This window comes from Phoenix dactylifera, chromosome 17, assembly GCF_051530095.1.
Source record: "Phoenix dactylifera cultivar Ajwa chromosome 17, Ajwa_hap1_PhDact_Kaust_v1.1, whole genome shotgun sequence".
NCBI lineage: Eukaryota > Viridiplantae > Streptophyta > Magnoliopsida > Arecales > Arecaceae > Phoenix > Phoenix dactylifera.
In genome coordinates, this window is record NC_143206.1 from 19,769,939 (window position 1) to 19,782,147 (window position 12,209).

The window sequence follows — 12,209 nt, forward strand, 5'->3', positions numbered from 1 at the left end:
TGGATTTGATGTTTGCAACATCAATTTGATAGCGTAGTTGCTCATTATTGTCCATCCTGTTCAATTTGGAGCGCCGATTACCTAGTCTCGAGGTGGATCAAGCCTATATTGAATATCAAACATGAACAATAAGGAAAACCACAACTGATGAGAATCTTTCACGTTAGTCCTAGGCAGCAAAATACCAGAATCTTCATATTTAAAAGATGCCCAAGCTTCTTCAAGCCAGTTAATATCTTACACTCTAATTCTTAAAGTTGGGAACATCATGCTTTTATTTTTAAAGAACACTCAAAACAGATGGAATCTAGAGAAAAAAAAAATAATTAGTGTTGTATTTTCATTGCCCCCTTTGAATTGGCATATGACTTCGGGGCAGGATGGTTAGTATAGCATTGCTCCTGACGCCACTCTGAAACAATGGGAAGAAACATTTCTTCTCCACCTACGAGAAGTGATTAAGGTCCACACTTAGGAGGACCCCAAGATATGCGAGGGAGGATTATCATGCTTATTGAAGCATAGAAGCATATGATCCAGGAGGGCCTTGAAATCTCGAGTACAACCTCCTATTTTCATTGTTGTTGCAGCTTTTGCATCTCCCACCCAGGGAAAGGGCAAAAGGCGACATGCAGAATCATTCATTTGGACCCTGCACAACGAACATATCGTTATTTTTACGTCAGTAGTAGACTTTCGACATTGGGAAATGGATGCTTCTCCTGACCCCTCCTTCCAACCCTCCATCCGTCCATCTTCCAGTCCTCACACTCACCGTCGTGGCCGAAGGAAAATCACCAGCACAAGTCCCTGGGTTGACGAACAATAAACAACGAACATATTGTTATTTTCCTCCCATTTTTCTCTATTTTTTTTTTATGCCCAGCTGTTAGAAGAGATTTTACTAGAAGAAAACGCCCGCTTCTTACCGACCGATCGTCCACCACAACCTCATCGACGACGTCTTCGACCAGGATCCTTTTCCTCTCCACCAATCACCGCAAAGGTTGATGTCGATGGCTGTGGAGTCGTGCTTCTGGAGACGAAGGGGAGCAGGGTTTCAACTTGGATGGTTAATGAGGAAGAGGCGGTCCAAGGAGTGATGATAAGGGAAAATTGGAGAGTGGAGAGGAGTCATGGGTCGCAGAGGCTGCGGGCAGTTCGGTTGCAAGCAAGCAGAGAAGATAGCAGTCTCTCTTGCTTGGAAGAAGTCAAGAATAAAAGACCAACTATGGATTCGGAAGTCCACATGCTCCTGCGCGAGGAACTTCTTTGTAATGCTAAATAAAGATAAAATTATGAAAGCGATTCTAGTCCTTTTGCTTTTTAATGGTCATATCTGTAATGTATTATTCGAAAGAATTTAAAGATATGCTGCACAAGAAAAAATCTTCATGTAAGTGACGGTTGCATGTTTACACTGCATTCTGTGGCATAAATAGTAACAACTAGATAATGCTGATAAACCGAAAAACTACGGTTTCAAATCAAATGTTCTCTATACAGATCCTAGTATCTAGTTTCAAGTCATAACCCGGTGCTGTACACCTCTGGATCATCTCTCGAAGACGAGACGTTATCCAGCTTACCAATAATCCAAACAAGAACAGACACCATCTTTAAAATGGTGGAATCGATTCACATCTCTCACAAGAATCTCTCTCTTTGCAAATTTTGAAACGAACTTCGTGACCGAATGGCAATCCTCGCACAACCTTAGGTTCTTCGTGATCCTAATTACTTCTCCATGACCACTATTTATGAGGCCAAAAGCCAGAGCCAGCTTCTCACTGTGACCTAGCAGAATCCGCTCCTTCTCCTCCTGATCTAGATCATAAAGAACAACTTTAGTATTGGGGACGTAACCTTTATCCTTCATGTCCTTCACCAGCCGAGCCAGCAAAGCTTGAAGCTGTTCGACCTGCGGATTCATTTCATCTACAGACACAAATGAGTGCATCTTCTTCTTCACCTCGATCCAGCTGCATCCTGGCATCTTCTGCAGCCCCCGTGATTCCAGAAGCCTCTTTACCCTGCTCACTTCCTCCCACATCCCAGCATCTGCATATATATCAGCTAGAAGTACGTAGTTCCCGGCATTCATGGGCTCGAGTTCAAACAGGCGAGCGCATGCCCTCTCCCCAAGCTCTGCGCGACCATGGATCCGACAAGCTCCAAGAAGAGAACCCCAAACAGTGGGACCTGGTTCGATTCGCATCCCTTCTATGATCCTAGCTGCTTCATCTAACCGGCCAGCACGGCCGAGGAGATCCACCATGCAAGCATAGTGCTCCGATCGAGGTGCGACACCATGCACCAGGGCCATCGACTCGAACAGTCTCTTTCCTTCCTTCACGAGCCCGGCATGGCTGCAAGCGCCCAGCACACTCACAAACGTAATAGGACTTGGTGATATCCCGGAACCGATCATAGCCTCAAAGACCCGGATCGCTCTACCGCCAAAGCCGTAGATTCCATAACCTGAAATCATAGAATTCCACGATACAACATCTCTCCGACCAATCATCCCATCAAAAACTCGACGCGCAGTCTCCAGGCTTCCGCATTTTGCATACATCGCGATCAAAGCATTGACCACCGTTATAATGGAATCGAGTCCCCTTCGAAGGACGTAAGCGTGGACGAGCCTCCCCTGTCCAAGTGCAGCCAAACCAGCACAAGCTTGAAGAACACTGACCATGGTAACGGCATTGGGGATCGCATCAGGGTCCCTCAGCATCATCTCCCGAAACAGCTCCAATGCATCCAAAGGGCGCTCATTCTTTGCATAGCAGGCAATCATGGCACTCCATGAAACGACATTCCTCGCGAGCATCCCATCAAACACTCGCCGTGAATACAAAACGGACCCCAGCTTCGCATAGCAATCGACGAGAGTCGTCGCCACGTAGATGGTAGACCCGAATCCGTGTCGGTAGATGTGGCCATGGATCTGCCTCACTCTGTCGAAAGCCAGCGACGGACGGGACGAGGAAGCGATGCAAGCCTTGAGCGCGTGGGAGTAAGTAAAGCTGTCCGGCGGAACTCCGGCCCCGCCCATTTCGTGAAACAGGGAGAGGGCCTCCTCGGCCGCATCGGCCAGCGCAAGGGCCTTCAGCAGAGCGTTCCATACGAAGATGGTTTTCACATGCGTTTTGTCGAACACGTCGCGGGCGTTGTCCAGGGAGCCGAACTGCGAGTACATGTCGATGAGTTTTGTGGAGAGGAAGGGATCCTGGTCGAAGCCGTTCTCGATGAGGTGGTGGTGGACGATCGGTCCGTAGGGCCGGGCGTTTCGGTGGGTGCAGGCGAGGATGAGGGCTTCGTAGGTTCGCTGGGTGGGTTTGGGTTCCAGGGGGAGGAGCTGGAGGGCTTGTTTGAGGTTTCCCTGCTTGCATAGGGATTGGATCATATGGTTGTAGCTGCTGGTGCTGGTACTGCTGCGGCTGGTGCTGGAAGGGGCGCGCTGCGAGGGAGCTTGGAAGGAGGAGTTGATGCAGGACACGGTTTTGAAGGAGAGAAGTGGAGGGGAGTGTGAGTAGAGCTGGAGTTGCGGAGGTTTTGGAGGAAGAGAGAGTTGAAGAAGGGATGGGTGAGAGCAAGAAGCAAGCATCTGTGCCAGAATTCTGAGATACTTCGCGGTTTTGTCCCGTTTGGAGTGAGCGGTCGGAAATAGCTTGGATTTCCCCGGAGTTACAGGTTTCAGAGATCAGATGGCGTCCTTTGGAGGAATCGTACTGCCGCGGAAACGAAGAAGAGGTGGAGGTGGAGCGGATTTCTCCGGAGGCAAGCAGAGCAAATAGCTTGGATGACTTTAAAAATATACGCACATACATACATACATATACATACATATATACACATACACATACATTCATAGGACACGCTTGCAGGAGGGAGAAATTGGCTGTAAGTGCAAGAGTCGGGTCGGGATGAGCGATAAGAGACGTATGCGGCCGTATCCATTACAAATGTGCGGGGCCGATTCAAGCTGGAGCTAGAATTATTTAATCACAGGGACAAGTAATGATGACCACGTTGTACTTTGTAATAAGACAGGACTGAGTTTGTGCTGCTGGTCAATATATTTTGCTGTGAATAAAACATTTTTGATACTTGAGATAATGTAGAGATGGATATTAAACGGATGGAAAGGAACTCTGGTGATTATATATTGTCCCATTGGTCGATAGAATTTGATGGAGAGCTGCACATGGTCCGGTCTGCAAATTTTGTGCTAGATTTTATATTGTTTGGTTATTCTTTCGGACTAATCCTAAGAAAAAAGAAATTGGAATGTTTTAGACTGAAATGCGTCCATTGTGCATTTGTCTTCACCAAGGGATTGACAAAGTTAAAAAAACTAGTTGATTGTAAGTATGTTTGACCATACCGTGAATTTAACGAGCTTTATTGATACAGCTTCAGCTCCTGCTACGAGATAATTATTGTAATATCATTTTTGAAAAAGAATAATAAAAATTTGATAGAATAGAAGGGAGAGAGAAAAAGGTCAATGCACACCGATTAAGCAACACCAAGGTGATCAATGGCCATCGTTATCAGAACACGTAAACTGGGCTCACAGACCGTATCTATGCAATTGATTAACTAAGCAGCCCGCTTCAATCCTTTTTATGTTTGAATTTATTTGATGGTTTATTATCCTAAAAATAGGCACGCGTGAGTGCTTGGTTGTCCTTTTCATGCTCCCTGACGCGGGACACGTGCTCGACCCAATCGCGTCCCCACAAACACGACAAAGATCAGGTCCGGCTCCCTCACGTGCCATCATACAATGGCTTCGATGCGCACGCGTGAATCGTGATGCAAACCACCGACCCAAAACCCAAGATCCCCGCCCGCCGCGTGGACGCAGCGAGTGGAGGAGCGGCGGCGCGCGGGACTGAGATACCTATCCCTTGCTCCATTCCACGACGCCGCTTCTCCCTCGCTCTCCGTCTCCCATTGCCTACAGTTGAGTAAATCCAATAGCCTGTCTCTAATCGATCGATTCCATTCCGGTCCTGTCTTATCCTCCTCCATTATTAGTTCCCGAAGGATCTTTCTCGGGACAGAAAAAGTGCGAGGCGGTCGGTCGATCAAGCCCGAACACTTAGTAGGATTCTTTTCACCTCTATCCCGAATCTCATCGGATAAGAATCAGTACTCTCGAGCATATGCATTTTTTTAATTTTGAAGCTTTTGGGCTCTTCTGCGTGCTCAGATCTCCTAGTTTGTAATTCTGCTTGTTTGTTTTTCTTTCCCAGTTTCTTGGCTTCATAAATCTCACTATTCTTAGGTATTTCAACAATGATTGAAACAAGTTGTTCCTCTCTATCTTGCAAATCCTAGGTTTTTGTGCGACCGATCCTGCTTCTTCAATATTAAGCAAGGCAACTTGTGCCCTTCCTTTCTGTCAACACAAATTTGTAGGTTTTCTTGAATCAAGAAAGCTGTCATTGCGAGTTCGTCCAGCAAGATACTGAGGGTTCAACACAGTGGTGTGCTTTAGGTGAAGATATATAGGTCGGCCAGGGAATCTGATGGCGTTTTCTTGTTCTAACTTTGGATTGTATAATTCCACTTATTTACATGGTGATGGCTCTGCTGGCATCAAATTTTGGAGTAGCCAGAGTAGGAAAGGAGGAGTCGAGGTTAGGGGATTTGGGTTTGAAAGAATTCCTGCTGCTGCTGAGTGCAGTTTGTTTTTGAAAACGACCACCTTTCCAGCTTCTTTTAGAGTTGAGAGAAGTGGAGGTGGTGTTTGCTCGAAGAAGAGGAAATGGGGCTTTGAGATCAGGAGTGAGTTGCAGCATCCCATCGAAGCAAATTCCACGGATACGTCAATCACTATTCCACAGGAGGGAGGTGATGTCTCTTTAAAAAAGGAAGCTAGGGTTCTGGAATCAAACGATCATCCAAACCTTGATTTTGGAAATGGAGGCATGGATCATCCTGATGGATCTGGTGGTAATGGAAAATTTCCACCGGGCCGATGGGGAGGTGATGGTGGCAGAAATGATGGTGATCACGAAAACAATAACAGAGAAGAGGATGAGTTTGGGCCAATACTAAAGTTCAGTGAAGTGATCAGAGAGGCAGAGAAGCAGGGGGCCAGTCTGCCTCCCGACATGTTAGAAGCTGCAAAAACTGTAGGGATCCAAAAAGTACTTCTTTTGAGATACTTGGGATTGCAGGTATTTCTTCATTATTTGGCAAGAAAATGGCTTCACATCTTATCATAAGAGTTTTCAATGTTTAAAGTAATTTAACCTTTCACTGTCAAATTGAAGGCATCAGCTTGGCCTCTAGGTTTTGCAATGAAGTCCTGCTCACTCCTCCGGAACCGAATGCTTGCTGATCCATCCTTCCTTTTTAAAGTTGGCACAGAGGTCAGTTACATTGTATTCCCTGTGATGTGCTTGGATAGACTCCTAAGAGTATTTGAGTTGTTATTACCTTTTCTTCTTATTCAATGCAGATAATTATTGACTCTTGTTGTGCAACATTTGCTGAAGTTCAAAAGAGGGGCAAGGATTTCTGGGCAGAGTTTGAGTTGTATGCTGCAGATCTTGTGGTAGGTATAGTTGTTAATGTTGCTTTAGTGGGTATGTTAGCACCATACGCACGCATTGGGCAGCCATCTGCTTCACAAGGATTTTTTGGATGCATAACACGATCTTATGGAGCTCTGCCTAGCAGGTACGCGGTAACCGATTTTGTTTCTATCATTTTCTGAGCTACATCATCATCATTTGACGTGGTTATTGAACAAGAATGGTCTAAGAATCATTTTATATCTTTTAAATCTCTTTCAGCTGTGCAGATAATGGTAATTGAATAGTAGTTTAATCTGTTATTGTTGGATGTGTAGTTGAAAGTAACTCTCATCTAATGACAGACTTATTCAGTAATCTTGATGAGTAGTTTATTATATTATGTAACTGAAGATCAGTTATTTTTTAAGACTTGATATCACAGAGAACCTAAGACTCTTCAGTATTCCTTGAGTGTTCCAAAAAGTTGTGCCATATGTACATAAGTAGACATGTACATGCTAAGTTTTATATTACAAACTGCCTCTTTTTTAACAAACGATGACATGGGGTTTCAGCTACAAGATGACTCTAGCTTTCAGTTATTAGCTTCCATAGATTAGGACTTCATTGGATGATTTAAGATTTATAAGAAACTAAATTTCTAATCAGCTGGCAATCTGATCATAATTTCTCTTTGCTGGGCGAACTTTATTTGAGCTATGCCCTGAAAATAGCAAATCTCACTGCTGGATCACCTGCAGTATGGCTTGAACTCACCTTGAGACTTTGATTTTGTAACTTCCCTCTTTGGCTTATCTAAATTAAACAGGTCTCAATGTTCTTCTTGTACTAGGCATTGGCCATATTCCCTTAAAACTACTTAACTATTTCCTGAATGTTTGATGCAGTGTTTTTGAAGCTGAAAGACCAGGATGCAAATTTTCAGTTCATCAACGGATTGGAACTTACTTTTACAAGGTGTTATAGTATCATCAACAACAGAAGTTTTTCACACATTTGTTGTTCAATTTTTTGAAATATTGGATTTGGAGTTTTCAGAGTCGGCACATTTTGTTTTCACATATTCATGCTTAAATGGTTTTGATGGCATTAGTTGGCTTTATATATTTATGATGCAAGAAATTGAACTTACATGTTTTTGATACAGGGTCTTTTATATGGTTCAGTTGGATTTGCATGTGGTATCATAGGGCAAGGCATTGCCAATTTGATTATGACTGCCAAACGGTAAATTCTATAATCTGTTCATGCCATGAAATTTTAATGAATCTGTTAATATCATGCAATGCAATGAAATTTTAATGAATCTGTTAATATCATGCAACTTTGGCATATTCATATACTGCAATGCCATCTTCACGCACACACAAACACAGTCACTCACTCTTACTCTCCCTCTGGTTTGGTTTCATGAAAAGTGGTGCAATTTTAAGAGGAAAAAGCAGTGGTGCACCTATTATAAGTGGGAAAAGGTTATATGATGTCACCAACACAAAAATTCCACCCAAGAATCATTCTTGCTAATGTGATTTAAATCTGGCTTTGTTGGGATTTTGGATGCTCAGCTATGATATTGATGAGATGCTTCAATTATAAACTGGAACTGCTATTCGAGTTGCACGTTAGAGAGTGTCTTTTGTTTTTATTTTTATTTTATTTTTATTTTGTAATCAACAAGAACTATAAGGTGAGAATGTCTTTCCGATTGAAATTGGAACCTTTCTCAGAACAAACATTGAGGAGGCATGTGCCAACTGGTGGATCGAAGTCCCATTGGCATGTTTAAGGGGTTGACCTGTTGGTTGTTGAGTTAGATAGTCTTCAACCACATCCACCCGTCAAATAAGTCTATCCAATGAGTAGGTGATTTGTGGTATCCAAAATTCTGTGAATCAATAGCCTTTCCAGTCACTTCCTACTCCTTCCACCGCTCCTTAGCTTAATTTAATGCTTCATCTAATGTTTCATGCCTGGTTTTTTGTATTATACATTGTAACTGGCATCAACAGACCTCCTTTTATCATCATGCAATAAAATTGGACCATGCAAATGATAGGTTGTGTGCATGAATGCTGAACTTGAGGATACTCTGAGCTTCAGCAAAACTTGAGGAAATAAAATATATGAAGTTCCATTTCCAACAGCTTGCATACATTGTAGGCATGAAATTCAAGTCTGAGTACATAAAATTTTACTGTTGACATCAAAACACTGCAGATATTTGCTTTGAAGGAAAAAAACAGCACATTGATTTTACGTGTGCACAGTAAAATTGTCTATAGAGACACTTCTTCATCTTGTCCATGATTTACAAGACACTTGTCGACGGTTCTCCATTGTTGTCTCTATTCAGTCATTTTGCAGGATACTTTTTTTTTGGGCTACGATGTTCATTGCAAAATTTCCTTTTGTATTTTGTCAGGAGTGTAAAGAAATCAGAGGAAGATATTCCTGTTCCTCCTCTTGTTAAAAGTGCTGCTCTATGGGGTATGTCTAACACCAATGCATTATATCACTTGAATCAAAACACATGCATTTTATACTGCTATAACAAGTATTGAAGCCACTTTGTGAATTTACTCATGAGCAATTAAGTTTGCAGTAATGGTATGCTCTCATACACTGACACAGGATTTTGGATTCATTTTGTGCTCCTAGTTGCTGTATTTTTCTTTCTTTAGTTCATTAAGATGCGGAGATGTCTACGTCATAATCATTTCTTGAAATAGTTTTGTGGATGTATGCATAGAATTATTACGAACATATCATTAGATCCCGACTTAGAAATATTGCATCCAGAGAACAGTTGATTTTACTTGATAAAATAATTGGTTCACTATTACTGCTTTAGCTGATGGAATATATTGCTGCTCTACTCAGGTTTTCCTAAGTCTTCGGTAAGTCATGCAATGTACATAGCCAGCATTAAGAGATGTTTCTTAAAACAAGCATGGTCAATCTTAGATCTCTGTTTCTGATTTTCAGGGGTGTTTCTTGCTGTTTCTTCTAATACTCGCTACCAGATCATTAATGGATTAGAACGCCTGGCTGAGGCATCACCTTTAGCCAGACGTGTCCCTCCTGTTGCAATGGCTTTCACAGTCGGTGTTCGCTTTGCCAACAACATTTACGGGGGAATGCAGTTTGTGGATTGGGCTAGGTGGAGTGGTGTTCAGTGATGGTAAGTCTGTGCAATACTATTTGGGCTACGTTACATTTTATATGTGTGGACTTCAACATATATGACTTCATGTTTGTGTCCAGTTTTTTTAACTACCAAGAACAAGCTCTTGCATTATAGGCATGTATACAGAAGAAGTTGCTTCTGCTGTCAGTTATTGTTGTAATAATCATAATGTTAAGTTTCAGCCATTCTTCTGTTAATTGTCACTGTTTCATCAGTAGACAGATGAATAAGCATCTCGCTTGCCTTCCCAATTTTTTACTGCTTACAAAGGGTATCTAGAACCTTTTAAGTCAGGGGAACATACTCAGCACATCCATCAATACTAAAGGGAAAGGGAACTGCATTAATTGTTATTTGCGTATAGCTAAGCTGTATTTTGTGAGCAGACAATCTTTTTTATATTTTATACTTTGACCTTTGTCCTGTTCTTCATACATCTCTCTAGTGTTTGCTGTGTCTGAGGATTTCCTTTGGATGATAGTTGAAGTGTAAATAGTTAATGTGTGGAGCTGACCATAATTTAGGCATATCTCAACTGGAATTGTATAGTTTTTTGTACACATTTTGGCCTTGCCTTTTGTAACATGCATGCCTTTTACGCTTCTGATATTTCCATTTAGAAGGCCCTAGAAATTTCGTATCTTGGTTACATTTTTCCTGTTTTCAAATATGTTTGGGGTGTGATGCTTTCTGTAGACAGGCCTAAAAACTGACACTATTTTGATTCTATTCAAATTAAACTAAGTTAGATCCAACAATTGTGGCTCCCATAAATGATTTTGACATGATATATATAAGCTTGATGCCATTCATAACCCCCGTCAGAAAATTTGCTCTCTGTTATGAATTTGTGTTCCTTCAGTTCATCAAGACTAATAAGGTGCAATACTTTTGTTAATGGCACATAATTAATGAGGTGAAAGTTCAAGATGCAGAATTTTGTAGTGTGAAGATCTCTAAAACACTGAAGAATAACAGAATAAGAAAACAGAAGGAAAAAATTAGACCAGGTTAGCATGACATTCTTGGTTATATTAAGACTTTAACAAATAAGTACCGTAAATGATGACTTCAATATTTGTAGTCTTTCCCCATCAGAAAATTGATGGGGCAAAACTTTCAAATTGAGAAAATCATGTGCATGGATGTTAGAATTCTCAGTTCACCCCAAGATTGTGATCAATCCATGTTTCTATTGGTTGGGCGGGATTGAAGGCCATAACCAGGCACTGAATGCAAGTCTTCAATCCTGTTTTTAATATACATGGTAGCATGCATGACTGCAACATTACAGTGCCAGAAGTAGACTTGAAGGAACTTTATTTCCCTTTCCCATAAGATCATCAACTCTCACAATGCACAATTACATTCACAATGTACTATGCAAATTCATATTTAAATGCTTATAGCATTGCTTAGATACTTGTTTACACAACAGAAACCTGCACGCTTGCAGGGATTATCCTTAATTAAAGTGGTAGTTGGTTGAGCCTTGAGGCGTTGCCTGTGTCTGAAGAAGCTAATGTTGCATGGATTTCCTTCTGTAATGGTATCTTGTTGCCTTTGGTTTTAAGATTATTTCCACTTCTTTCAGGGGAGTGTGCTCACGTTCCATGCGAAGTATAACCAGATGCTAGTTTCTGAATAAATGCTCTTCCGTACGGCAGCTTCTTCGTGGAGATGGATGATGAGAAAGTTGCGGCTTCATCATTTTCATTTGTAGCCAAAAAGTAGAATTGCTAGTCATGCTGGTGTTACAAGTATGCTTTTTATCATAACAAGTATTAACAATATTCTTCAAATTATTGGTAAAATCTTGAATTATTCGTCATTTATACATTGACCGAGATGTTCTCTGAAAAATTCTCAGGCTATTAATTAATTTATGTACGTTTCATGAATCTTATGATTTGTTCCCACAATATTCACGATTTATTCAGCTCATGGTTTACATATAAATTATTGTATTTGGTGCTGCTGTTAGTATTTAGCTACTGTTTGTTGTTGCTGCTGGTTATTATGTGAATGGCTATATCGGTGTGCCATTATTTTTTGCATTCTTATTTTCTTGAAAAAGAAACTCATTTATCAGTGCAGATGCCACGCAGATCAATTCTTACCGTACAATCTGCTGGAAGCAATTTGTTTAGCGTAGAAAGAGTCTTTCTTGCATGTTTCCCGCAGAAGACGGAAGAGAGGACCAGTTCAGGCATGCATGGAATAGCTTGCATCTGTTTCAAGGGGCGTATAGGACCATCTTGCCAGCTTATGAGTCATGACCGTGTTCCTAGCTTCTACGGATTCAGTGGCGGTGGCGGTGGCAGTTCAGTTGGTACGGAGATGGTGGCGATGGCATCTGGGGCGGACGCGATGGCTGCCCTTATTCAGGTTGTGTGTATTTCTGCAGTGGAGGAGGATGCCCATGGTGAGGTTGGGGCAGACTCTGAGATGGCGGCGGC

The 12,209-nt window shown here is 41.9% G+C and overlaps 2 protein-coding genes across 7 annotated transcripts; one reads left to right on the forward strand and one right to left on the reverse strand.

Moving 5' to 3' along the window:
- Positions 1 to 1,370: 1,370 nt before the first annotated feature.
- CRR2 (Tetratricopeptide repeat (TPR)-like superfamily protein) lies at positions 1,371 to 3,905 on the reverse strand. Its single transcript, XM_008813148.6, has one exon. The coding sequence runs from the start codon at positions 3,611 to 3,613 to the stop codon at positions 1,586 to 1,588; it is 2,028 nt and encodes a 675-aa protein (XP_008811370.4). The 5' UTR covers positions 3,614 to 3,905; the 3' UTR covers positions 1,371 to 1,585.
- An 885-nt stretch (positions 3,906 to 4,790) lies between these two features.
- LOC103722547 (protein RETICULATA-RELATED 1, chloroplastic-like) lies at positions 4,791 to 11,651 on the forward strand. Of its 6 annotated transcripts, none has more exons than XR_015974483.2 (10): positions 4,825 to 4,977; positions 5,356 to 6,200; positions 6,297 to 6,395; positions 6,485 to 6,705; positions 7,451 to 7,520; positions 7,711 to 7,790; positions 8,986 to 9,050; positions 9,415 to 9,460; positions 9,549 to 9,744; positions 11,345 to 11,651. XR_015974483.2 is itself a non-coding variant. In XM_008813143.6 (9 exons), the coding sequence occupies exons 2-8, from the start codon at positions 5,547 to 5,549 to the stop codon at positions 9,740 to 9,742; spliced, it is 1,383 nt and encodes a 460-aa protein (XP_008811365.1). In that variant the 5' UTR covers positions 4,825 to 5,119; positions 5,356 to 5,546; the 3' UTR covers positions 9,743 to 9,744; positions 11,345 to 11,651. The 6 variants fall into 6 exon arrangements, 3 of the variants coding, with proteins under 3 accessions (XP_088569884.1, XP_008811365.1, XP_008811366.1); XR_015974482.2 differs by having other exon boundaries at positions 4,827 to 5,119; XR_015974481.2 differs by having other exon boundaries at positions 4,796 to 6,200; positions 9,444 to 9,460.
- Positions 11,652 to 12,209: the final 558 nt, after the last annotated feature.

Bases quoted from the DNA above. Each gene is read 5' to 3' on its own strand.
- LOC103722547 (XM_088713758.2), top strand. From the start codon at position 5,547: ATGGCGTTTTCTTGTTCTAACTTTGGATTGTATAATTCCACTTATTTA. The intron at 6,396-6,484 runs GTCAGTTACATT...TATTCAATGCAG, and splicing joins TTTTTAAAGTTGGCACAGAG to ATAATTATTGACTCTTGTTG. The intron at 7,521-7,710 runs GTGTTATAGTAT...TTTTTGATACAG, and splicing joins TTGGAACTTACTTTTACAAG to GGTCTTTTATATGGTTCAGT.
- CRR2 (XM_008813148.6), bottom strand. From the start codon at position 3,613: ATGCTTGCTTCTTGCTCTCACCCATCCCTTCTTCAACTCTCTCTTCCT.